Source organism: Hemibagrus wyckioides, linkage group LG01 (genome assembly GCF_019097595.1).
Source record: "Hemibagrus wyckioides isolate EC202008001 linkage group LG01, SWU_Hwy_1.0, whole genome shotgun sequence".
Taxonomy (NCBI): domain Eukaryota; kingdom Metazoa; phylum Chordata; class Actinopteri; order Siluriformes; family Bagridae; genus Hemibagrus; species Hemibagrus wyckioides.
In genome coordinates, this window is record NC_080710.1 from 8,925,235 (window position 1) to 8,951,453 (window position 26,219).

The window sequence follows — 26,219 nt, forward strand, 5'->3', positions numbered from 1 at the left end:
TCGCAGTGTTAGAAATGTGAACGAGGCAAAAGAGTGTGAATTGCTAGATTAGCACTAAACGTTCGCTTCGAAAATTTCTTCACCGTATATGGGATACACTGTAGTAGTGTTTATGCCGTATGTGTTAGTAGTAATAAATGATCCAGTTCCAGTGAAAAGTGTGTGTGCATGAGTTAATATGCTCACATGTATGTGTGTGTATATGTCAGCTTACATGTGTGTACTTGAAAGCAGGCGAGTCATTAGTTGCTCACATGTGCGTGTGTGTGTGTGTGTGTGTGTGTGTTAACTCACCGAGGTCATCAATTTTCATGTTAGGTCTTAGAGTGTAGTCTGGCTCTGTAGGCTGTGCTTCGTCCTCTGCATCAGCTGCTGGTAAAGAGGAAAGAGTAAAAAAAAAATCAAATCCCTCTCTCTCTCTCTCTCTCTCTCTCTCTCTCTTCTCTCACACACACACACAATCTGATGGATATATCACAACGGATAATGGCTTTGGTAAATTACATCCATAGTGTCCACAGTGTGTGTGTGTGTCTCTGTGTTTGTGTGTGAGTGCTCGCATATGTGTGTATTATTATGTGTGCACCCGTGTGTGTCTATATGCATGTGTGTCTATATTATGTGTGTGTGTTTTCATGCATGTGTATGTATATTACTTTGTGTGTGTGTGTGTATGTGTGTGTGTGTGCAGTATAGAGCAGTGCTCCAGGCAGCAGTGTGCTGATATGAACTCATGTGTTCAGGCTTGACTGAGCAATCAGACCAGACTCATCCTGACACGAGAATGCAGAGACACACTGAGCAGGAGCAGGGGTTAAGATAACACAGCAGGACACACACATGCACAGATACACACTCACTCACTCACACACACAGGGGAGAGAAACTGTTAATGCACATGAGTCCTAGCAGAAAAGAGGAGGACATGGCGAGACAAAGATGTGGAGCGAGGGAGGCGAAAGGGTTAAAATAACACTCTGGGCTGACAAACAGTTTGTCAGGCTACACGAACCTGAACCGCACAGGGACAGGGGCGATAGAAAAGACAGAGAAGGGGGGAGAGAGGGAGAGGGAGAGGATGTAAGGGAGTGAGTAGCTGTAATCAGTGTGTAAAATGAGATCTGACAGTGGAAAAAAAGTTATTGCAAGAAGTACGCTGCAGTCTAGTGGATGCACATTGCAACCAACCAACACTAATGGAGACAAAGAGGGAAAGTGAGCTATCTCTCTCTCGCTCTCGCTCTCTCTCTCTCTCTCTCTCTCTTGTGTGTGTGTCTGTGTGTTGGGCTTGGTGCTGTAGTAAAGATGCACCATATTATTGGAGGATTTGATTCTTTGATTCATGAGCCAGCTTTACTTTGTGTGAGGCTTGATTTTGCCATCGTGGTCAACAATTTCACTTAGAAATTGTGAAGTAAAATGTCAGAGTGTGACCGCTGATACGACGCTTATCTAAAAGCTAACAAGAAAACAAAACACAATCCACATAATCCCAGGTCACACTGAAGATAGTCATGCTCTTGATTGTGTAATCTGACCTGCTGAACGGAGAACATTATTCGTTAGTACGCAGTCTGTTAAAAATAAAATTCAGCCAAGGTTTTATTGGGATCATCTCAATACAGTGTTATGAGCCCTTTTCTGAGTCTGTTCTCTTTTTCTGTCACACACTCTGTCTTGGAGTAGATCCTTTCAAAAGTGTCCAATTGCACTACTTTCCCTGATGACAAACAGGTCATTATGGTGAAAGGTGCATGAAAACTGGAGAGAAATAGTTTGTTTGACTTTCTGATCCTGGTAAGAGAGATGAATGATCATGCAGTCGCTTATACAGTAGATGGGATGATGAAAGAAGGGATAGATGGATTGGATAGGAAGTGTGTATGAGTGATGTCTGTGTGGGTGGATGGATATAAACGTGAGGACAAATGCAGGTTGGAAAGATGGATAGAAGACACACGAATAGACACTTGGGCAGATGGAGAGCACTTACAGTATGTGTGGGAGTTTGGATGATGGATGGGCGGATCAGCATTGGGTGGATAAGTAGGAGAAAGGATGGGTGGAGTAGTCAGTGAGTCAGTGAACGGATGTACAGATGGGTAGTGAAGGATAGATGGAGAAATGGGTGAGTGTCGGAAAGGAGGGCTGATGGATGGAAAAAGGGAAGAATGGAAAGAAATATACAGATGGTAGTGAAGGAAGGACGGGAAGCGGACGAGTTTTGGAGATGAGGGCAGATGGATGGAACAGGGAAGAATGAAAGAATGAATGGGGGAAGAAAAAATACATGGATATATGGGTATGTAGATGGATAAACAGTGACTTGATACGTGCAGGAAAGGGTGGATGGGAAATGGATGAGTGCTGGATACACAGGCTGATGGGTGAAAAACAGGAAAAATGGAAGGTAGATAAATAAGTTGAGGGATGGATAAGATGAAGAAGAGATAGGTGGATGGAAGGGTATGTAGATGGATAAACTGTGACATGATAGGTGCAAGGAAGGATGGATGGGGATGAGTTGGATAGAAGAACTGATGGGTAGAAAAAGGAAAGAATGGAAGGAATTGTACATATGGCAGTGAAGGACGGATGGGAAAAGATTGAGTGTTGGAGAAGAATGGAAAAAAGGAAGAATGGAAGGAATGGATAGATGAGTAGGAGGAAGTAGAGGGATAGGCAGGTGGATGGGTAAATGGTGGTTTAGATGCAAGGAATAATGAATGCATTGGAAATGTGTTGGATAGAGGGACTGATGGGTGGAAAAGGGAAGAATGGATGGAATGGTACAGATGGGTACTGAAAGATAAAGGGGAAAAGGGTGATTGTGGAAAAAGGATGGCATGGAAGGAGTGGTAGATAAATGAGTGGTGGTATGGATAGTAGGAAGAGGAGATAGATAATGGCTGGATAAATAGAGGCTTGATAGATGCAAGGAGGGATGGATAGAGAGATGGATGGAGGAAAAGAAAATTAGACTGGTGGACAAATCAATAGAAGGATGTCTGAAAGATGGATGGAAGAGTAAAAAAGTGAGAGGATTAATGCATAAGAGCAAGGATTGGTGTATGGATGGATGGATGGATAGATAGATTGAGATGGATCAATGGGCCAAAGAAGTAAAGAATAGACGGATAGTTAAGAGACAGAGGTGCAAACGTAGAGCAGTACCTGTTGAGCAGCAGACGTAGACTCTCAGTCTCAGGCAGCTGCGGCCATGGTGATGAGTGGGCGTGGCTAGAACAGATAAGGACCAATCAGTGATCGCACACACCAATCCAGACTGACAAGCTGCACTTGCGATATGAATACACACTCATCCGTTATGCCTAGAAGAAAGGTTGTGCGATTGTGAAGTAAAATCTGGGTGTCAGCTGTCACTGAGGCATCAGTTTGATAGACGTGAGCGGATTTTTCACGTTTTTCTCCTTTCGTTCTGATGGATCACATAACTGCATTGATCCAGTGGTCATGGACAGGACATCAGAGTAGAGATCTGTCCTTCAATCCTTTTCCTCTTACTCGAGTCTGTATACAGTCTCTAAAGCAAACACTGAGTGCTTTCCTGACTCGACTTTGAAATTTTTTGTCAGACGGACATGCTAACTTTACGTTAGCTAGCTAATTATCTAACTAAGCTAGCTGCTGTGAAATGAGCATGTCCGTCTGACATAAATCTCACAGTGGAGTCTTAGCTAGGTTAGTTAATTAGCAGTTATACTCTGCATTGCTTCCAGACTTCAAACATTCAGTTGAACTATATTTATTTAAACATATTCCAAATCCTAGCATTCGGTGGAACGTTTCTTAAAATGGCTGGGCTTCTAGTAAAAATATTAATTAGACAACATAGCACTTGTGTGCCTTTTTCTAATGAGCTGAGAGATCAATCCAGAATTTTATTATTATTATTATTATTTAATGATGCCTATTTTGCCTTTCAATAGTCATCAGAGCTGCTTCATCTGCTGTGATTTCTGGATTCACACATACTCTGCCTCCGAACTGCTCTAAATATACTTCCCCAAACCGCCCAAGCTCCAAGCTCTCACTGATGCAACATCCTCTTTTTATTCAGAAATGTTTGGCCACTCACTCAGGTTTGACTCTTAAAAATTCATGAGCGCAAGATTTAGATTGAGGACTCTTGAATGGGAATGCCCTCTGGAATGGTAATGTTTATGGGCTTCACTCTTCTTCTGTCTTGGATGGTGTGGCCTGAAAATGTCTGGACAGTATAGACCAGGGGTGGGAGCAGGGTTTCATTCCAACAAGCAGAAAGTGCACATGAGTCTAGAGAAACACACGATCAACTGGTGAAACCTTGGACTGGAATGAAAAATCTGCTGATCCGGTCAGACGCTCATGGTGTATACTGGACCCTCACTGAACTGAATGCTGTTGTTCTTTAAGCTGCTCCCTGTTCGGGGTCACTACAGCGGATCATCCGATCCACGAATTTGATCTGGCACAGGTTTTTACACCAGATGCCCCTCCTGATGCAACCTTCTCTTCTTTTTGTTTATCTGGGCTTGAGTTAACCACTCAGAGGCTGCATTGGTTTCCTGCTCAGGGATCCTGCCTCTGGACCACCAGGTACCTAAACTGTCTAGAATATAAGAGTTAAAAAAAATTTGTTCATAGGTTTTGAACCTTTATGTCGGTATATTTGTACCTTAACAGCAGACGCTGTTTGCACTCATCTTCTCCCTTATAAACCAAATTAGAAAATGTCCAGCAACCTAAACCTCTTATCCTATTCAGAGTGAACTAGCATTTCGGTCCGAGTCTGATATTATTTATTCCTTACTTTCTTTGTACATATAACACATTGGCTGTTTTTTTTTTGTTTTTGTTTTTTTTTGAACATATGGAACCACAGTATGGGGTTTGACAGGCATTATAGATAATTGGTTAATGTAACAGAATGGAGGCCCCTGTTTCATTTTTATTCCTCCTCATTAATTTGTTTAAAGTCTTTACATACAGAGTTAATGATTTAAAGATTCAAGTTACTGAAATATTTACACAGACGGGTTAATCACCTGCTTAGTTTAAATCACTGTATGAAATCGAACTGTAGCTCAAGTCTCTGAATTTGCCAGATTTGTCTGGATTAGAAGTATCTGAGATCAACAGTTATCTAAAAAAGCATTTTCAAATTTAGCCAAATTTGTTTTTAGCCAAATTCTTCCAAATTCAGCGAATATTTCTCTTTCTTAAGTTGTTTGTAAACAAAGCCAATTTCTAGATACGTTTTACTCATCATAAACTAAAAAACTGGCAGATATGGTTTGAACTGACTCTAATATTAGGTTTAATAGTCTTCTGTTTGTATTAAAATAATCTCAATATGCTAGAAATATTAGAGAATGTGTGCTTTATTGAATACATTGTAGCTGCTTGAGTAATTCCTGTAACTCCTGAATAGTGCTGAAGTCTCTGTGGATCTGGATGTACACACTTTCAGTAGTAAATCCTCATTACGTGTGCGTAACACAATCTGTTCTGCTCTATAACAGACAGGATGCCATATTTCCTAAATTTAAGACCAAGTGTTTTTGACTAATCTGCTGTCAATCTGACAGAATTGTTGGATTTGGGCCCAGGCTCTGGACAGGACAGGCTTAGAGGATGTGTTGTAGTGTGTTGTGTTACTCACAGATGTAGTAATACTCGTGGCCCACGTGGAACTCGTAGCCGAGCGAGAAGGCGCTGTAGCGCTGAAACTTCTCGGAGAATTTGATGGGCGCGTGTGGCGCGTGCGGCCGGTTGCACTCCCAGCGCTTGAATCCGAGCTGAGGGTCGCACGTGCGGTAGCCGCGGTAGCTCACCATGTAGAGCACGTACTGCTCGGCCACGCCCCGCTGGCTCACGTTGTAATGAGGACAGTAGATGTCCAGGTAATCATTCACGTTCACCTTCAGCGTGTAGCCTTCCCTCCTCAGACTGGAGAGAAAGAGAGGCAGAAAGAGACAGGGTAATCATCATGTTTCTCTTCAGCTCGGGTCATTTTGACACGCAAGTAACAAGGTGAAATAGAAGTGTGAGGAATAGAGTGGTCTTCGTAAATATATTAAAAGAAAAGGGGGTATAGGCGCTGTCACGTTCCTGACATCTTTTATTCACACTCCCATTGGCACAGCATCAGAGTGATGATAATTCAGAGAAGGTTAGATAAATTGGGTATTTTAGTTTGGAAGTATAAAGTGGTGTCCGACAAGACAACGGCAAAATAGTGCACATGAAGCTTAGATCGGACTGGGCCTGGAAAAATGATTACGGCTGAATTTACTGGCTCTTTCTAATACACACACGGACACACACTGTTTACTTTGCCTGGTTCTTCTCGGAGTTATCCGCTGACTCAGAGAAGCAGAAAGGAAAAATATTGTCTCGCTGCCAAATAAACACCTACGTCTTACGCAGCCTGCCAGAGTCTGCTCCGTGCTGGCGATTCAGAGCCACCATTAGAAACGCATCTGAATTATTTAGATGCGCTAATGCAATTAAGAATCAGTCTATGTTAATGCTCGATGCCGTGAAACGTCTGCGTGATCGATCCCTGCTCTATAAAGAAACAACATAAATCACAAAACAAACACATTACAGCCTAAGGGTGTAATCATTCATTAAACTGAATCGCTGAATCAATCATCATTTCTACCGGTCCGCCTGTATCGATCGTCTAATTGCAAAATCACTTCAAATCACGCCAGTGACCGCTCTGATTCTATCGGCAATGATTTCGCGACGCCGCTTATGAAAAACGATCACATTTTTCATAACAAAAGCAACCAGGACAAAATGTTTACTCGAGCTAGACAGGCTAGACGAGCAATCTGTCCTAATCTAGCATCAACACCCACGTGTACACTCGGGACGTCCAGACACACCCGTTTAAAATGCCAAGTGTTAAATTGAGAACTCAGCCTTGCTTGTCTAATGGTGCGCTTTGTTAGAATAAGCACTGGCTAATTTCTGCGATGGCTCATTGCTCTTAACAAACTTAATCCCATTAGACTGTCCATGCATTCTTACCACATCCTTCTATCAACCAGCTAATGCATTAAAAAATCTGTGCAGGATGATCAGCTCACTTTTCAATTTGTTCTTTTTTAGTGAAATAAAAATATGTGTTCCTATCATACGAGGAGTCTGATGGAGGGTGTATTGGGCTTTTCACACTGCAGTTTACTCTGAAACAGAGCACTGGGTCCAACGCTTGTCATGAGGACCAGAAAGCACACGGCGGTACAGAACCTAAAGCTACCTGTAGGAGATGGTGTGATTAGAGGGTTGAACTGGAACTGTGTCATGATTCCTGTGAGTGTGATTCAGCTCATCCTTGGGTCTGCACTCGTTCAGGAAGGAATGTAAAACCTGTGTTTTTGGCTGATCATTTACTCATCATTAATTTCCACAACACATGTGTAGCATAAGATGCGGGGGGACATTGTGGGACATGGAAGAGGTGAGAAGCCTTATTCAGATATGAGGAGAAGAAAACATACAATAGAGATGTATAATAACGTTAAACCAATAAAAATGGTGAGTGGATATGGTTGTGTTCTCCACGAGTATTTGTGATGACACAAAAGCACCGGGGTTCAATAGAATCAAGCGAGACCGATGCTACTGGGAGCCGAGAGCAATCACGCTCAGATTCTGGACCCAAAACACACCCAGTGTGAAAGCCGTGAACAAACAAATGACCTCTATTCATTCAAGACAGTTTCACTAGTCAGACAAACACAATGTGGCAAAACTACGTGATCTGTATCATCTAATCACTTCCATACACTGACCTTTGACTTTATATATATTTTGCTTTTATGGCTGAACACAAATCCTTACAGCCACGCTCCAAAATCTAGAGAAAAGCCTTCCCAGAATAGCTCTGGAGGAATATCTGTGTGTTAATGGCCATCTAGCAATATATATATATATATATATAAATGACAAGTAATAGTAGGGGAGTGGTTAAGGTATTGGGCTACTGGTAGGAAGGCTGTGAGTTTCAGTGAATCTCAGATCCACCAAGATGCCACTGCTGGACCCTCAGTTGTATAAAATTGGATAAAATATAAGTCGCTCTGGATAAGGGTGTCTGCCAAATGCCAGAGATTTACAAAATCTAAGGATGCATTGCAACGTAACACATTTTTGGCATAGTGGCTTATTACTAAACCGTAGTGTGAACTGATTGTGTTAGAAGAGTAAACAACACCACCAACAAAAACGAAACAAATCCGAGTAAGGCTGTGCTCCTCCACCACCGGAGCCTGACACTCCTGAACCAAACGCATATTTTTGGCACAGGTAGATACACCGCAGGCAATCGTATCTCATTTTTTATTACTTTATTCAGATGTCTTGAAAACCGCAGGCGTGTTTGATTTCATTTGTTAGCTGCATCACAGCGAATCAGTGTCTGGTGTCTGACAGGTGAGAAGGCAGGCTGCAGCGTAGGTGTGCAAGGGTTAAGCTGAGTTTAGAGGGTTCTGTTTTCCAGAGTGAAAATTGATATTGAAGCAAATTAAATCTCTCAGCCAAAACAAAATTGCAGTTGAATTGAATCAGCGAGCGTTGAATTGTAAACGCGATTGAATTATAGTTAAGGCAAGCGTTAACGCTCCGGCTAGCGCTGTGTAATGTGGCTGAACTGTGGCCAAATGCTTTTCGAACTATTTATGTCGTTCACGTGTGTTATTGCAGTGCGACAGGAGACAGAAATCAGAGACGTGAGACTGTCACTGTCAGTGTCGGCCAACAGGCTTACAAACGCGCACACACACACACACACATTTAACACACATCTAACACATCTAACCACCATCATCTTTTCCCTGCCAGTTGCTTTGAGGTGAGATGAGGACGAAAAGGACGTTTTTGCATAATGACGTGTGTGTGTAAGTGTGTGTGTGTGTGAGAGAGAGAGAGAGAGAGAGAGAGCAAGAGAGAGAGAATTACTGGCCATCTGTGAAGTGTCTGGATCTCGTCTGGATAGTCTGGCTATCATTTCAGGATAAGGTGTTCAGATGGCTGGCAATGAGGTGCTGAACAAACAGGAGTTTTTTACGGGCACCGGGGCGCGGTGTACATCTCCAGAGCGGGAGTTTAACGCACCCTCTGTCATCTCTTCCTCCATGCTCATCCATCACAGGAACGACAGACAGAGCAGGGAGCCAAACATCAATAACTTTATCCCTCCGCTTCTCCTCGCTCGTGCACAGATTGCAGCCGGGTCTGAGAGCTGCCAGGCCTTTCTGAGATATGAACTGTCTGTGTGTACAAATGTATATTTATACACCCCACGTGTGTGTGTGTGTGTGTGTGTGCGCGCGTGTGTTAGAACGTTAGAATGGTTGTAATAACAAAGCTCCACCAGCAGGTGTCAGTATGAAGATGTTGAGATTCTCTCTCTATTTCAGTTCTAGGTCACTTCTTATGGGACATTATTATTCAATTATTAAATGAAAATCGAAATTGTGGTCTTTATGTCTCTCTCTCTCTCTCTCTCTCTCCATTCTGACTGCTCTCTGTGTCTCTCTCACTCACCTCCCATACAGATCTATCACTCACTCTTATTCCATTTCTGTCCAGTCTCTCTGTGGCTATTTCACACAATCTCCTTTCATTAACCACACACACACACACACGCACACACACACACACACACACACAGAGCCAGCGTATTACAGCCTATTCACATTATGTACCTTAATACAAAATCCTGTATTTTTTAAATGTTCTTTTTGAAATTTTATAAGATTTCAAAACATTTGTAACAGGACTAGATCTTGTTTCAATGACACCTATATCATTTATGACATTTTTCTACGTGATCAAAATGACTAGAATTTGCAAGTCTCTCTCTACTCCAGGTGTGTGATATTACACCATATCAAGGATCACGTCAGCCATTGTGGCTCCATCGCAATGCAGAAAATCCTGCGGATACGAATCAATGGCTTCAATGTTCTAATCAAACACCACTATAAGGGAAAATGTGGTCTTTCAGCATGGCATGATTATTAGTGAATATATTTCAGAAACTGCTGATCTCCTGGGATTTTCACCTTCAGCAGTCTTTAGAGAAAAAAACCCAAAGCCCTCAGTCATTTAGGATAGGACCGGACCCTGATATGGTGACCTGATGTGGTTTTGTCCTTAAGGCTTCCAGGTGCATGTTGTGTGATCTGAGATGCTTTTCTGCTCACCACGGTTATACAGAGCTGTTATCAGAATCATGGTAGCCTTCTGGTCAGCTTAAAACCAGTCTGCTTCGGTTTCTCTCATCAGCAATACTCACATGAGAGCTCGGCACCAGGATGTGCAAGACTGCTGTATTGTAAATCACAGGAGATCTACAGGGTGTGATATACTCAAACCAGACAGCCTGGCATCAGTTACCATTCCAGTCTGTACAGATGTTTGATGTAAACTACTTTTATAATTCTTTCATAATTTTATACAGTGTGCTGCTGCTACATGAGTGACTGATTGGATAATTGCATAAATCAGCAGGTATGCAGGTGTTTCTAATAAAGTGGCCAGTGTGTGTATTTCCTACTAGACATTTTGCCACCTAGTTTTGTCGTAATAAACTAGTTTAAACTAAGAGTGTTGCTCCTAATAAATCTATTTTAATAGCTAGTTGAATGCGCGTAAGCCGAGACGATGACATACTGAAACCCGTGATATTGAGTTGAACACTATTTCACACCATTCCTCGCTGTCTCTGTGCACACTGTAATTGATTGTGTAGTAAAGACATTCTTACAATGATCCTCATTCTGTGTAATTGTGTGTTTGCGGTGTGGAGATGAGGAGCTTTGTCTTCGGCCAATCGTTCTGATTGTTTTAAAAAATTGTATTTTCGGCTCAGGAATCATCCACAGAGCCTCAGACAATTGTGTTAACAACCGGGAATAATGAGCAGACGAAGAACGTGTGTGTGTGTGTGTGTGTTGGTGTGTGTGTGTGAGTGAATATAATATGAATGAGACATATATGAGATGCTGCTCTGTTTATGCCCAGTAGAGGGTAGTAACTAGAGGCTGTGTGATACTTAAATTCATCATATTCCAATATTTCGTGTGAGTATATGAGCTGTGTCTCTGTATATAAAAGTGCAATTTGCTTTTGGCCAAGTAATTCAGACATACACCAACCAGGCATAACATTATGACCACCTGCCTAATATTGTGTTGGTCCTCCCTTTTGTTGCCAAAGCAGTCCTGACCCGTCATGCACTGTGTATTCTGACACCTTTCTATCAGAACCAGCATTAACTTCTTCAGCAATTTGAGCAACAGTAGCTCGTCTGTTGGACCGGATCACACGAGCCAGTCTTTGCCCCTCACGTGCATCAATGAGCCTTGGCCGCCCATGACCCTGTCACCGGTTTATCACTGTTCCTTTCTTGGACCACTTTTGATAGAGACTGACCACTACAGACCGGGAACACCCCACAAGAGCTGCAGTTTTGGAGATGCTCTGATCCAGTGGTCTAGCCATCACAATTTGGCCCTTCGTCAAACTCGCTCAAATCCTTACACTTGTCCATTTTTCCTGCTTCTAACACATCAACTTTGAGGACAAAATGTTCACTTGCTGCCTAATATATCCCACCCACTAACAGGTGCCATGATGAGGAGATCATCAGTGTTATTCACTTCACCTCTCAGTGGTCATAATATTATGCATGATCGGTGTACATGACCTTTAATGTGACATGCATTCACCTCACTTGGACGTTAAAACCTGAAAATGAAATGCACTTCAGAATAATCTGCCATGAATATAATAATATTTAAGGGTGGAATCAATATAACTTCCAAATGATTTAACTGAAAAAGATGTTGCATAAATATTCACTCCATTTGATGGAAAACCCTAAATTAGTTGTCCACTAAAATATGATACTCCCATCACCATGCTTCATCCTGGTGATTAGGATATGAAACGATACACAAACCGGAGAACAGCAACTTATTAAGTGACAATAAAAATAATGGAACATATTAAATAATAGAGTAAAAGGACATTTCGGATAGAAACCTAACATTTGCATTAATTACAGGGACAGAAAGTAAGTAGTTTATTTGACCTTTGCAAAGTAAAACTCTTCAGCCCGGCTATACCCACTTCATCTGCCTCATCAGATATTACTTGTCTGGTTCTCCATACCGTGTAGCAGATGGCTTAGTTTTATAGGTCTAAAGATGCTTGTTTATTACCATGCACACTGTGTCAGTCGTATAGCTCTTCATTAATGAATTTCTGACACCGTTGATTCTGCCATTGAGTTTTCGCTAGAAACGTTACATCACATTATTTTACAACTAAGTGTGAATTTATCTAGGTATCTAATCTTTTCTGGCTAGCATCACACCTTGTCTCTCAGCACAATTGTTAGCCAGCTGAAAACATGAATTTTAGCAGCTAGAACAACTAAAGCTTGCTAGAGAAGTCAAACGTAGCTAACGCTAGCTATGGGATGCTTCGGTAGATCAGCACTGGGCTGTAACCCTGTCTGTACAGAAGAGAAGGTGTGCATTAACACCTCTCACCTACCCACGTTATCAGCGTGACACGTTTGCCCTCGGATGTTGTGTCAGTCTCATGATAGCACAGGTGACTCACGGAGCGAGGAACCTATCATCAGGACGTGCCGCATCATTGGTTAAATGGCTTTTAAATGGTTTTTTTCTTTTTCCATGACTGAAAACAGTATACCATTTACAGTATATGTTGCTATTTACTACACTGTATAAATATACAGTGTAGTTTATATTTATATTTTATATTTATATTTATATACAAATTTATATTTATATTATCATGTAAAATTGTAATTAAAATGCCACAGTCTTTAAAAGTGTCCTGCTTAATGTAAAAATTAATTTTAAAACATTTTTTTTTTGCTATAGCAATGAAAAAAAGGATTATTTATTTATTTATTTATTTTGCTAATTTAAATAGAATTTGTTTTGTGGTGTCCATGTTCAACATTGAATTTCTTTGCCATGTCACACTCCACAGTAATGCCTTAAAGCCTCATATGAAAGTAGACACCCAGGGTTTTAAGAATTTGTAGTGTTTCATAAGTATTTCTGTTTTCACAGAGCCTACTAGGGGCAATATATTTGTAGAAAGTTCCGTAAACAGTTATCAAACCCATTTCTGCTCTCTAAGATGCCCCAAGTGTCTACATTTTTAAGGCGTTATATTCAACCAGTGAAATTCTGTGTAAGGTTAAAATCATCTCACCCTGAAAGCCAACAGTGTCCTGACTAATTTTCTATCAGACACGTGGAGATAAAATCATTTGTTTATTGATGTGTTCAGTATTAAACCGGCTGAGTGTACTGGTAAAAAAAGGGTTAAAGCAAGCATTTTACACATACCCCAAAAGTGTGTTCTGCTGTACACTGATCCAGCGCTGAGTTACAGAAGTGACACAAACTGGGTTACATATAACTCAGCATTTTTCAAGTGTATTAAATACTCCTATATGGATGGTGTTGCTGGGAGTGATCTCTGAGGACTGTAGCCACGGAGCTGGTGTACCTAATAAACCGTACTGAGAGAGAAGTTGAGAACATTCTGGTGTGGTTCCCAAAAGGTAGTCCTGTAGGAGATACTATAAAGAGCAGCAATGCGGCAATACCTGAAGAGAGCTTGCCAAAAACACGTGATGAGAGCTTGTAAATTTAGCGGTTGTAATTTTCAGCTTGAGAAGCACTTTCCCTGCACAGCTGATGAAGAAGCTCTGTCTGAAACATCCTGTTTCTCAAACACTTTCAGGCTTCCAACCTCTACATTTATTAGTGACCTTCACTGCAGTTGCTATCAGAGAGAGAGACAAAGAGAGAGAAAGAGGGAACACATATTACATATAGCAGGACACACACACACAGAGAGAGAGAGAGAGAGAGAGAGAGAGAGAGAGAAAGTGAGCTGAATCAGCAATCAGCATTACAGGCAAGCAGCACTCTTGTCTTCCCTTGTTGCCCTTATTTTCTCTCCCTTCTTCTTAATTAACCCCAGCTCTCTATTTAATTAAAGGAGAGCATCTGCTTTGGTAACACACACACACACACACACACAATATTGTGTAGTTTTGTTTTGAGGGTGGTGAAAGAAGACGTCTGATCACTTCTAAGTCAATATTCACTCGGAGCTATAGGGAGCTTATTTACAGATGACGCCGCACACGAGTGATATAAGTAGGGAGTGTATATGGTGAATTAGAACACTAGAGAGAAAGTGTGTGTGTGTGTGTGATTGGGTTTACAGTTCATTTATACAGTGTTTGTTTTCTTTAGAAAAGGTGGAACTGAGAAGGATTGAGTAGTCATGGCTTTGGTGTGTGTGTGTGTGTGTGTCAGATTGTGCAGGGTTTAAATCTGTCCAGGAATCAATATGTGTCTGTGGGGAGAGGTGCTCACCTCTCAAGAACAGTGATGCTAGTTTTAAAGTGTGTGTGTGTGTGTGTGTGTGTGTGTGTGCATATGTGTGTGGTGTGTTTTTGAATCAACCCATCTTCACCTTGCTCCAAAGCCCAATTGCCACAGACAATTTGATATCACCAATTCTCTCTCTCTCTCTCTCTCTCTCTCTCTCTCTCTCTCTCTGTAGTGAACAGCATGGTGCTAATACTCATATTACCCTTTTGCACTACACCTCTCTCTCTCTCTCTCTCTCTCTCTCTCTCTCTCTCTCCCTCAATCAGCTGTTAGACTCCATGTGCTTTCACTTTTGCTTTATTATATTTATATTAGAATTGTGGTTACTGCTGCTATCCCACTACACCTGAGAAAGATGAGCACTATGTAGCAGCAAAGTAATAGATATGCCACAACAAGCTATGTTGACAAATCCTTGATTCTCTGTTTCCATTCGTCATTCGTATCCTGATTATGTACTCGAGCTGATTTGCTTGTGTACCAACAAACCTGAACAGGTAGCAATAGTGCCAGAGTGTGACAACAAAATGATCGTGATAGTCTGATTTGCTTTTCTACCAGACAGGCATGGCAGAGTAATTTAGTACGCTCTGTGACACACTTCACAAAAATGACCCTCGTATCAGCCAAAGTCATCAATTCTTATCCTTCTTGACCTCTGAGCAGTTATCGAGACGGTCAATCACTCAGCAGAATCTCCCCTTTCCTCCATTATGAACCTTGGAATTCATGTCCAAGCATTGCTTTCTACCAGGATGGACTTCTATCAAATGACATGGAGGGGGATCCACACCTGGTCCACACTGGTGCCTCATCAAATTTTATTCTATTCCTGCTCTTTCATCAAGGCTGTATCCTCACACAACTTTTATACCACTGCTATGATGGTGACACTCATCTCCTCCTCTCCTTTCCTTTGTCAGACACATTTCTGCACTCATCTCAGCATGGCTGGCAGACCTCTCCTCATGCATAGCAGCTCATCACCTGAAACTTAATCTCAGCTGAGTTGCTGTGTATTCCCTAAAGACACATTCCCATCGCAGTCTCCACGGGGAACTCTCAGATCACAGCGTCTCGCAAATCCCGGGGTAGTTCTTGGCAACCAGCTACCATTCTTTCCTCGTAGTGAGACTTGGACACGCTCGTTTAGATTTCTCCTCTGCAATATCCAAGTATCTGGTCAGGCCTCTCCACAGAGGTCACTGAGGTCCTTGTTCAGTCCCTTGTCATCTTTAGCTTGGACTACTGACACTTGCTCCTGGCAGGTATTCCTCTGAGAGCCAACCCACCCTGTCTCAATTCTCCCAAAAGTTATTTCACGCCACCCCTTCCTGTGTTCCAATCACTGACTTCTTCCAGCTGCCTGTATCAGATCTAAAACACTCTGCATCACGTTTCAAAAAACAGCCAAAATAGCTCGACTTGACCCACCATCCCTCAGGATACAATGAAGCTGCAAGATTCTTCTCTTTTCTGGCACCCAGGTGGTGAATTTGACCTGGTTGTCTAAACTGCCTAGCCTCTCTCTGGGGGTGGGGGGATACTGGTAGCTCAGTGGTTAGGGCCTAGAGAACAAAGGTCATGTGCCCAAATCCCATCACCACCAAGCTACTGCCCCTGAGCAAGGCCCCCAGCCCCCAAATGATCAGTTAGGTATAAAAAATAAGGTATACATAAGTCGCTCTGGATAAAGGTCAAAATGCTGTAAATGTATTGACCCACCTCTTCACAAGTCTTTAACTTCAGCTTGTTGGTCTACCAACTCCTTTCTAACAGAAATGTTGCTTTATGGAAAAATCCCATGTCCCATTTTAGATTTACATTCTTTTATCACTCATACTATACAAAACCCTAAGGTCAAATCCCAAATCCCACATAACCTTCTTTGTCCTGTATTTGTGCCAAATATTTGAGCTTAAATGGAATCACTAAAGCGAGGAGCATGTTCACTACATTATTAATAAAAAGCTAATTGAAATTTAGCCGCAGAAAAGAAAAGGCTGGACTCCTCACCATTTTTTTTTTCAAGGTCATCTGACACTCAACTTTCTCTATTGTCACTCTGTTTGGTCGGTCGCCAGTCGCCAGTGCTGCAAGGTGTGTCCTGCGCATGACAGGTCTGTCCATTTAGACCATTCCAGCATCTCAGGTGTGATGAACAGAATTATGGAGCTGTCTCTGCTCAGATCAGAAGCATTGTGCAATCATGCTTTCGAACTGTCCAGAACAAGGTAGAAAACAGTGGCCTTTATGATACCTTCACAGTAAGACAGGCTTTATCTTGCCAGTACAAACGCAACCCAAAAATGCCAATGCTGCTTCCTGTACACAAGACCATAGTGACAGTTTTATCGACCAATAGAAGAACAGCACATGTTAATTATTACGGTGTTAATTAATCAGATGTTCTAGCAGATAAACTTTCTGACTCTGACCTCTTCTGTGTATTCTGCAGGTTTGTTTTGCGGCGATAGAAGAGACGTTACATTGATGCTCGCTTAAAAAGCAAGAAGCCGAGCGTGTCACCTGAAAGTAAAGCGTTTCGAATTGTCTGAAGAAGCAGGCAGCTCAATGGACTGTATAAATATTAATGAGGCCACTGCTGAGCCTCCAAACCCTTTGATAACATTCAATGGCAGAAAACCAAGAATTATATAAAACCACCATTTTTTAAATCAACTTTGAGTCAATTTGGAGGAGAAATTAAATATTGAGTTATGATCTTATTATACTGCGGTTCTTTTTCGCTCATTCCTTTAACTCAAACTGCCATTTTTTCCTCTGACCAGGAAGTCTGACGGGCCGTTCGGAACCCGTTCTGAATACGGGACCGATAATGCAAAGAGATATAATTTGTCAACAGATAAATAAATATTAAATACTCCTTTGACGGTTTCTCGAGTCGTGGCTGAAGTATTGGCGCCCTCCTGCAATTTGTCTTTAGTTCGTTCTGCTTTGCAGCAGCTCTGAGGATGTAATCTGTTTCCTCTTCTTCATTGTCTTGCCTCTGTGATGCTCACTCGAGTGTGTGTAGAGAACACAGCACCCTACTGAGCAGTAAAGGCAGACACTGTGTGCGCGTTATTGCCTGGTGTTGTTTATGTGTTTGACGATAGCGAGGGAACGACTTTCATTACTTCCATTTTTATTACTATTGTTCGTTTTCTCGAATGGTTTCAAAATGAGCTCGGAACCGTCGCTGAGAAACGGGCCTCTTAGAACACGTATTAGTCGACGTTTTGATGGTCGCAATCGGCGGTACAAGTAATGGCAACTAATGACGCTCCTATCAATAAAGAAGTGAAAGAAAGAAAGAAAGAAAATAAATACACTCAGCTAGTGTTTCGCTACTTCCACCATAGGTTCACTGTCTAGTGCTTCTTTTCCTCGCCCTCTTTTTTTTTTTTTTTTGCTTGTCTCTTTCTCTTCCTGTTTAGCTGGCAACTTTTTTAGTTGCACCAATTATCTAGAGCTCTAAGGACCACCACACAACAAATGAATTAGTGAGAGAAAGGTTGAGCTGTACGTTCCATTTTTCAAGCTTTTGGCAAAAAAAAAAAAAGGTATTTTGTGTCAAGAATTAAAAACAAGTTGGCACCAACAGGGTGTGTGTGTGTGTATGTGTGTGTGTGTGTTTCAGGGGGACAGATGATTAAAGAATAGAGGAACAGGGGGATGAAGAAGATGAAGAATGAGAGTTATAGGTGTGTAATCAGGTGTGTGTCAATAGAAATTAGGGATGTAATTGAATACATCTACGTTATTTGGACTGAATAGAGAGTATAAAGGAGGTGCGATATTCAAAGTTTGCCTCATTCTTCTGACCTCCAAAAGAAAACCAGCTACTACAGTTGTCAAACTGGCCCAAAATACACGAAAGAAATGCTTTTATTTATAAAGCTGACACTCTGAACAGCCCACGCAGACCACATGCTGAGCACAAAACAGCGTATCTCTGCTGGGGTCTCCGAAAATAACAATTTAATTAACAAAAAATATTAATTTATACATCAATTCCAATGTTATTCAAAGCAGCTCACATGGGAATTGTAATAAAATGCTGCCTAAAGGACTCCATTTTGACTCGCAGCAGCACTGGGAGTGAGTCTCAGCTTCGTAGTAATTATTCACAGCGTATCAACATTCAGGAAGGTAACAATCCCAAAAGCTATATCTGATAAAGTATTATTAGGTGGCTAGTTTTCTCTCAACTATAAACAACACTTCCTTTAATTAGGAAAGATTTTTGGATGTGTCTGTCAGCTCACTAGTTCAGTAGTCAGGGCACTGGTCAGTGAGTCGGCCATTTTAAGTGCTGTCTCTCTCTCTCAGTGGCTAAATCCTTCCAGTGCAATGAAACTCCTGAAACAATCCCACAATGCACCAGAGATACCACTGATGCTCACTGGAAATGACGCCATAATTAGCGGACAAACTGAACTTCATCCACAAATGTAAGTAGCTTGTTGTTGTTGTGGCTCTCAAATGATTACTTACATTAATGTTAGTGACTTTTAACTTTTTTAGTCATTCTATATACACAGTTTGTTTGAGTCTTATGACTTTCAAGTGTTTAATAATTTACAAAAATCCACTAGCTAACTTACAATCCTGCTTGAAGTACCATGTGATCAACAAATAAATATTTTATGAAGGCGCTGTTCACAATTATTTAAAAGGGATAAAAATCAGAATGGATAGTGATATTACAGAGAAATCATTTCCAGGTTCTCCTTGAAATATGCAACAGGATAGAAGAAAGCATGTATGACAAAGTATAGCATGATATAATGTGGAGTTATACACTGATCAGCCATAACATTAAATTCACTGACATGTGAGCTGAATAAACGATTATCTCGTTACAATGGCATCTGTCAAGGGGTGGGATAGATTAGGCAGCAAGAGAACAGTCGGTTCTCAAAGTTATGTTGGAAGCAGGAAAAATGGGTAAGCTTCAGGATCTGAGTGACTTTGACAAGATCCAAATTTTGCAGACTAGATAACCGAGTCAGAGCATCTCTTGTGGGGTGATACTGGTATATTTGTGGTTAGTACCTAAGAAAAGAAGTCCAAGGAAGGACAACTGGTGAACCAGTTACAAGATCAAGGACTCTCAAGGCTCAATGATGAGAATGGGGAGCCTGGCTAGGCTGTTTGGTCTGAACCCACAGAAGAGCTCCTATAGCACAAACTGTTGAAAAGGTTAATACTATGATAGTAAGGTGTCAGAATACACTGTGCCTCAAAGCTGGCTGTGTATGGAGTCAAAGCAACAGACAGCTCAAAGTGCCCATGTTGACCCTTGCCCACTTCCCAAAGCACCTACAATGTACATGTGAGCATCAGAACTGGACCATGGACCAGTGGAAGAAGGTGGCCTGGTCTGGATGAATACCATTTTCTTTTACATTGTGTGGACAGCCAAGTGTGTGTGCCTTATTTTCCTAGGGGAAAGAAAGGAACTAAGAAGAAGGCAAGTGGGCAGAGGAAGTGTAAAGCTTTGGGCAATGTTCCACTGGGAAACCTTGCATTCATGTGGATGTTAATTTGACACGTACCACCCACCTAAACATTGTTACAGACCCTTTCATAGCAACAGCATTTCCTAATGGCAGTGGCCTCTTTCAGCAGGATTATGTGCCTTACCACACTGCACTGTGTTGACTTGGCCTCCATCTGATCAAGTATCTGTGGGATGTGCTGGACAAACAAGTGAGGCTCCACCTCACAGTTTACAGGATAGAAAGGATCTGCTGCTAATGTCTTGGTGCCAGATACCACAACACCCCTTCAGAGGTCTTCTAAAGTCACAAAAGGTCAGAGATGTTCTGATGGCAAAACAGAGACCTACACAACATTAGTCAGGTGGATTTAAAGTTACAGCTGATCTGTGTATAATACAACCTATAACATCTGTATGATTCTCATTACTGTTATACTGGCATTGGAAATGTAGTAAAGGACATATCGAGAAGATGAGAAATGTGAGGTAAAAAATGAGAGTGAGACAAAACGGAGACAAAGAAAAGAGCAGAAAGTCGGAGTGTGTAAACAATTAAAGTAAATAGAGAAGCAACAAAGACAAAAACACCCTCTCCCTTTGAGTCACTTCTGCTTTACCGTTTGGGTTTGTTTATCGAACTGTAGACTCAACACTCACTTGCGTGTTAACCTTTAACCTTTGTAAGAATTACGACCAGACGCTGGTACCTACACACACACACACACACACCGAGCGCGGAGTATGTTTACAACCCTGGATATTGCTAGTTCGGAGGCTCTTATGGAGAATCAATAAAGCGGTTACGAGGGGGGGAGATTGGAGCAGTGTAATGGTCTAAAGTGCTCATACTCAGAGGGCTTTCTGTGCGACCCACACACACACACACACCTTCGACCGTCCATCGACTTTCTTTGTCCAATGAGACCACAGACGGCCTCGCTTTGCAACGACTGCACATTTGCTTATTGGTGCTAAAATAGTTTGCAGACGAATCATTATTACGTAAAAGGCTAATTCCATGCATATGCTGCATGTGCTACAATCTACACAATTCAATTCACAGTGTACTGCACTTGCAACGACAAGTGACAAATCACTACAGGTTTGCTTCTTGTGGGTGTGTTTTTGTGTCAGTCAAACCGTAGGGTAGCATTCCGGCAACATTCAGAAATACATAGCTCAGGCCAGATGAGGAAGCGTGCTGTCGATTCCTGAATACATTTTTATATAATGTGTATAGATTTGTAGCCGGCTATTTAATGAAAAAAATGACATAAAAATGAAAAAGTACAGAAGGTTTTTATGGATATGATTCATCAATAAAAGCCTTGCTATGAAAAGCTCGTTTTTCCGGTCGTGCCAACCAAAACTTGGGCACAGAACTGCGTACACACAGAGGTACAAGCAGCTAGTGAGTGAGTAGTAACTTGCTGGATAGGATTCAGTCCAGCTGTGTCCAGCTTATAGCATACAATATTTAAAAAGTGGCCAATATAATAGGATCTGCTCATTCACAAAATCAGTCAAATTATTCACCCTAGTTTCTGTACCCTCAGATTCTCAGAAGTTTTAACATGTGCTGTGTTTTGAGATGCTTTTCTGCCCAGCATTGTTTTATAGAGTGCCTATTTGAGTGCATTCTCCTCTGACCTCTCTCTCTGTCCATATAACGTTTTTTTTTTTTTGTTTGGTTCTCTGTAAACTTTCGGCACTGTTGTGTTTGAGAGTCCCCGTAGATCAGAAGTTTCTGAAACACTTATACTAACAGGTCTGGCACCAACAACCACGGCTTGGTCAAAGTCACTGAGATCACGCTTCCTCCCCGTTCTGATGCTTTATGTGAATATTAACTGAAGCTACAAGTTAAACACATCACTGTTTACTTTCTCGTTGTCTTTGTGGAAAGTAAAACTGAATTTATTTTTATTCCCATCAAACAAATTCTCAGTTGTTGCTTTGTTGTTTACTTGTGTGATCCTAGATTTCCAACTCTGTCCATTTTGTTTATGAGTGCATGCCTGCCTATATATATACACCTCAAAGAAATTAAAGGAACACTTTTTAATCAGAGTATAGCATCAAATCAATTAAACTCCTGGGATATTGATCTGGTCAGTTAAGTAGCAGAGGGGGTTGTTTATCAGTTTTAGCTGCTTTGGTGTTAATGAAATTAACAACAGGGGCACTAGATGGACAACAATGAGATGACCCCCAAAACAGGAATGGTTTTACAGGTGGAGGCCACTGACTGCATGCCATTGCCAGAAGGTTTCCTGTGTCTCCCAGCACAGTCTCAAGAGCATGGAGGAGATTCCAGGAGACAGTGAGTTACTCTAGGAGAGCCGGACAGGGCTGTAGAAGGTCCTTAATCCATCATCAGGACCGGTATCTGCCCCTTTGTGCAAGGAGGAACAGGATGTGCACTACCAGAGCCCTACAAAATGACCTCCTCCTCCTGGTGTGAATGTCTCTGACCAAACAATCAGAAACAGACTTCATGAGGGTGGCCTGAGGGCCCAACGTCTTCTAGTGGGCCATTTGCTCACTGCCCGGCACCTTAGTGCTCGATTGGCATTTGCTATTAAACACCAGAATTGGCAGGTCCGGCACTGGCACCCTGTGCTTTTCACACATGAGAGCAGGTTCACCCTGAGCACATGTGACAGACGTGAAAGGGTCTGGAGAAGCCGTGGAGAACGTTATGCTGCCTGTAACATCGTTCAACATGACCGGTTTGGTGATGGGTCAGTGATGGTCTGGGGAGGCATATCCATGGAGGGACTCCATGGTCCAGATCTGGGAGGAAATACCCCAGGACACCATCCGTTGTCTCATTAGGAGCATGCAATGAAATTTCAGCAAAATGGACTAGCTGGCTGCATCATTTTATCACTTTGATTTTCAAGGTGTCTTTGAATTCAACCCTCTATTGGTTGATCATTTTCGTTTCCATCAAACATGTGGCATTCTTTTTGTTCCTAACACATTACCCAGTCCATAGCAGTATAGATATCCAGCATGATATCAATGACTTCCTGACAGTAATATTCTGAGTATTCATACAGTATCTATCTATCTATCTATCTATCTATCTATCTATCTATCTATCTATCTATCTATCTATCTATCTATCTATCTATCTATCTATCTAAAATAAAACTATATTAATGACCATGACCCGAAATGCACAAATGTACTATTTTCTGGTGAGGCCAAAGCTCTCCTAATGCCTTTACCTCACTGGAAGTTGAGCAGTGTCCTCTTTTATAAGAATTAAATTCAATATCACAACCCGTTCTGAAAGATTTAGTACGAGTTCCTCACACATACAGATAAAATAATTAATATTATCAAAGCCACTTTTTTCAGTTCATGTGAGTATTCTCAAGACAGAGAGTCATTATCATCCTGACCACATCAAACCTACAGATTGTGTGTGTGTGTGTGTGTGTGGGTCCAGGATACCAGCTCAGGGAAATGTAATACGGATGAAGAGGTGTGTGTGTATCACAGTCTGTCTAGCCTGATGCATGTGTTTGCATTAACCTCCATGTCCTCTGTCCTCTCCCACAAGTCTCCTCTTACCTTCTTTGCGTGATGTGTGTGTGTGTGTGTGGAAACACAACAGAGCGACGGCTAGAGAGACAGGATGTGTTTGAAAGTGCGTGTCTTGTGTATGAATGATAAATATTTTATTTGGCGGTCACCCGTCTTGGCTGATCAAATATACACTGTTGAACAAGGCATCTCGTTCGACTCCTCCTTTCTGTCCTTGAACATTTTCTTTCCTTCCAGTGCCTTTCTCATGCACCACCTTTCTTTGTCTCTCTCTGTCAGCATCCCTCCATCTGGCTCTCTTTCACTTTCTTTGCTCTCTATGTGACACCTCTTTCACTCGCCCCTCGCCCCTCTGTCCCTCTTTCGCTTCCTCGCACTCTCTATCTATCAGGGCTTCTCTTGTGACTGCTGGTGCAATGCCAAGTCAATACTGCTGCTCTGGGGGATGTTGACACCTGTCAATCACTCTGCATGCATGTGTGTGTGTTTGTGTGTTTTAAAGTTAAACACTTGTTTACTTACTGCCCCAGCTCTTTATCGGTGTTCTAATGAAATGCACACGCTACACTATGTAACTAACGAAGCTTAAAATCCAAGCCATACATTTAGACGCACAGACACACACTTATTTGTTGGAGGGATTCCACTGGTGCCGTAATCACCTCTAATTCCCCTTTTCCCACAACAGCGCTGCCTAATCTTGAACTGTTCTATGCATTTTCAGCACTAAAGTGCTGGATCTCGACCTGAAAAAATGTCTGTTCCAGGATCACAACACTGCTGGTCTGCAACAAAGACGGTTAACATCAGGGGTTATTTCATCACCATGACAACAAGTTACTGTATCCTCATGACCATTAAAATAAGCTGTGAGGAGTGGGTGCAGTTGGGAGAAATTTGCAAAGCAACTATTGCAAAAAATACCGACATTCGGTCTGTAGAAGAAATAACCATTTGGGAGGGGGAGCAAATTCGAGAACTGACTCTTTTCTTGCTGCCTAATATATCCCACCTCTTGACTGGTTCCATTGTAACAAGGTCATTAATGTTATTCATGTCACATCTCAGTGATTTAATATTATGGTTGATCTGTGTGATGCTGAGGATCCTCTTAGCACATTTATTCTCTTATTCATCTATTTATTGTTTACATTTTAACAACAATATTCTGGATATTTGAAAAGCTATAGAGTGGTGCACAGCCGTACAGGACTGAGAGTCTGGAGAGGAAAATTAGCCGTATATTCTGGATGTGCGGAGTGCCATACTCTCTCTTCCCTATCAATCACAGTGACAGTAGCCAATCATCAGTGTCCTTGAGCTCGTTTATGAGGAAGAGGGCGGATAGCGGTTTCCTCCGAGGCTGTTCCACAGAAGATGGGGCTTCGTGGTTCTATGAGGAAGCGTGTGTTAGCCTTCATCCTGCCTGGTTTGTAGCCGTCATGTAATAGTATTGAGCTTTCTAGCAGTCAGGAATTGACCAATGTGGTGGGAAAAGCAATAGAGCTTCTTATTCCTGAACTTTCTACTGACAGAACACATGAGGTCCGACTTCACCTTGTTCACTGAGGATTAGATTAAACCATTCGAATATGAGTCAAATGAATTGGCTTATATCAAATAGTACCACTAAAGTGATATTATTACTCTAGGTCTAGTAACACTTAACACAAAGTGCGCCTTTAATTCCGCTATCTATAACCTTTAATCCTTGTGAGTGAAAGATGGTTTCGAGTAAAGCCAAATGGAGGCCATCAAAATGTCCCATCAGTGTCAGGGTGTCCTTGTGCGCACATTTGCTTTGAACAAGAAGAGTAAAAATAGCACACAGAAGCACACACACACACACACACACACACACACAAAAGCTACACACCTGTATGCACAGTTTCTTTGCCTTGCTCCTGGATTTCTCTCGACTCAAAAGAGAATGAAAGTTTAATATTGGTGAATCAGAGAGAGAGCGAGAGAGAGAGAGAGACTGAAAGGTAAGGCGCCGATGGCTGTAAGTTTTGTAAAGGCCAGGGCATAGAGGTCTGTCTATGCTGAGGAGTTTAAAGAATACGAGAGATGTAGACCAACGAGAAAGTGAAGATTGAAATCCTTTTGAAGCCACATGACAGATGGGTATGTGTGTAAGAGAGTGAGAGAGAGAGAGAGAGAGAGAGAGAGAGAGAGAGAGAGAGAAAGGGAGGAATCTGTGAATGGGATGCTCATCCTGTGCTCTCACTACTACTTTTTTCCTTCTGTTTCATCATTTCTTTGTGTTGTCTTTCCCGAACTCTCCATGCTCATTTCCCCCTAATCGTGCTGTACACCCCCTACACTCCTCTTCCCCCACCAAGACGCCTATCGCTTTTTCTGTCCTGGTTCCAGTCTTCTTCTTGTAGCCTTGCCTTTTCAGCCAACACTCTATCTATCTCTTTTCTTCTTTATTCACCTGTCATTTACATATCTATATCTTTCAAATTATCTCTTCATTTTGTCCTTCCTAGCTCCTGCCGACTCGGTGCTCCGTGAGCGGGCCATATGTAAAATACCTATCTTTTTCTCTTCCCTGGGTTTCTCATTTCCCTCGTTCCTTATCTCCTTGCATTGACCCCCTTCATCTCTCTCTCTCTCTCTTTCTCTCTCTCTCCCTCTGACACCCTGCAATCCTCCCTCATTTCCCA

General features: G+C 41.8%; 1 protein-coding gene across 2 annotated transcripts in view; it reads right to left on the reverse strand.

Moving 5' to 3' along the window:
* The window catches only part of efna3b (ephrin-A3b), a 104,378-nt gene that overhangs the window by 19,537 nt on the left and 58,622 nt on the right, over positions 1–26,219 (reverse strand). Inside the window, exons 2-4 of one of the 2 annotated variants that reach the window (XM_058385600.1) lie at positions 5,666–5,952; positions 3,175–3,240; positions 295–369 (exon numbers count right to left, since the gene is read on the reverse strand). In XM_058385600.1, coding sequence (XP_058241583.1) covers positions 295–369; positions 3,175–3,240; positions 5,666–5,952 — 428 coding nt within the window. Of the gene's footprint in view, positions 1–294; positions 373–3,174; positions 3,241–5,665; positions 5,953–26,219 lie in introns of both variants that reach the window. The other variant, XM_058385460.1, reaches the window with a different exon arrangement.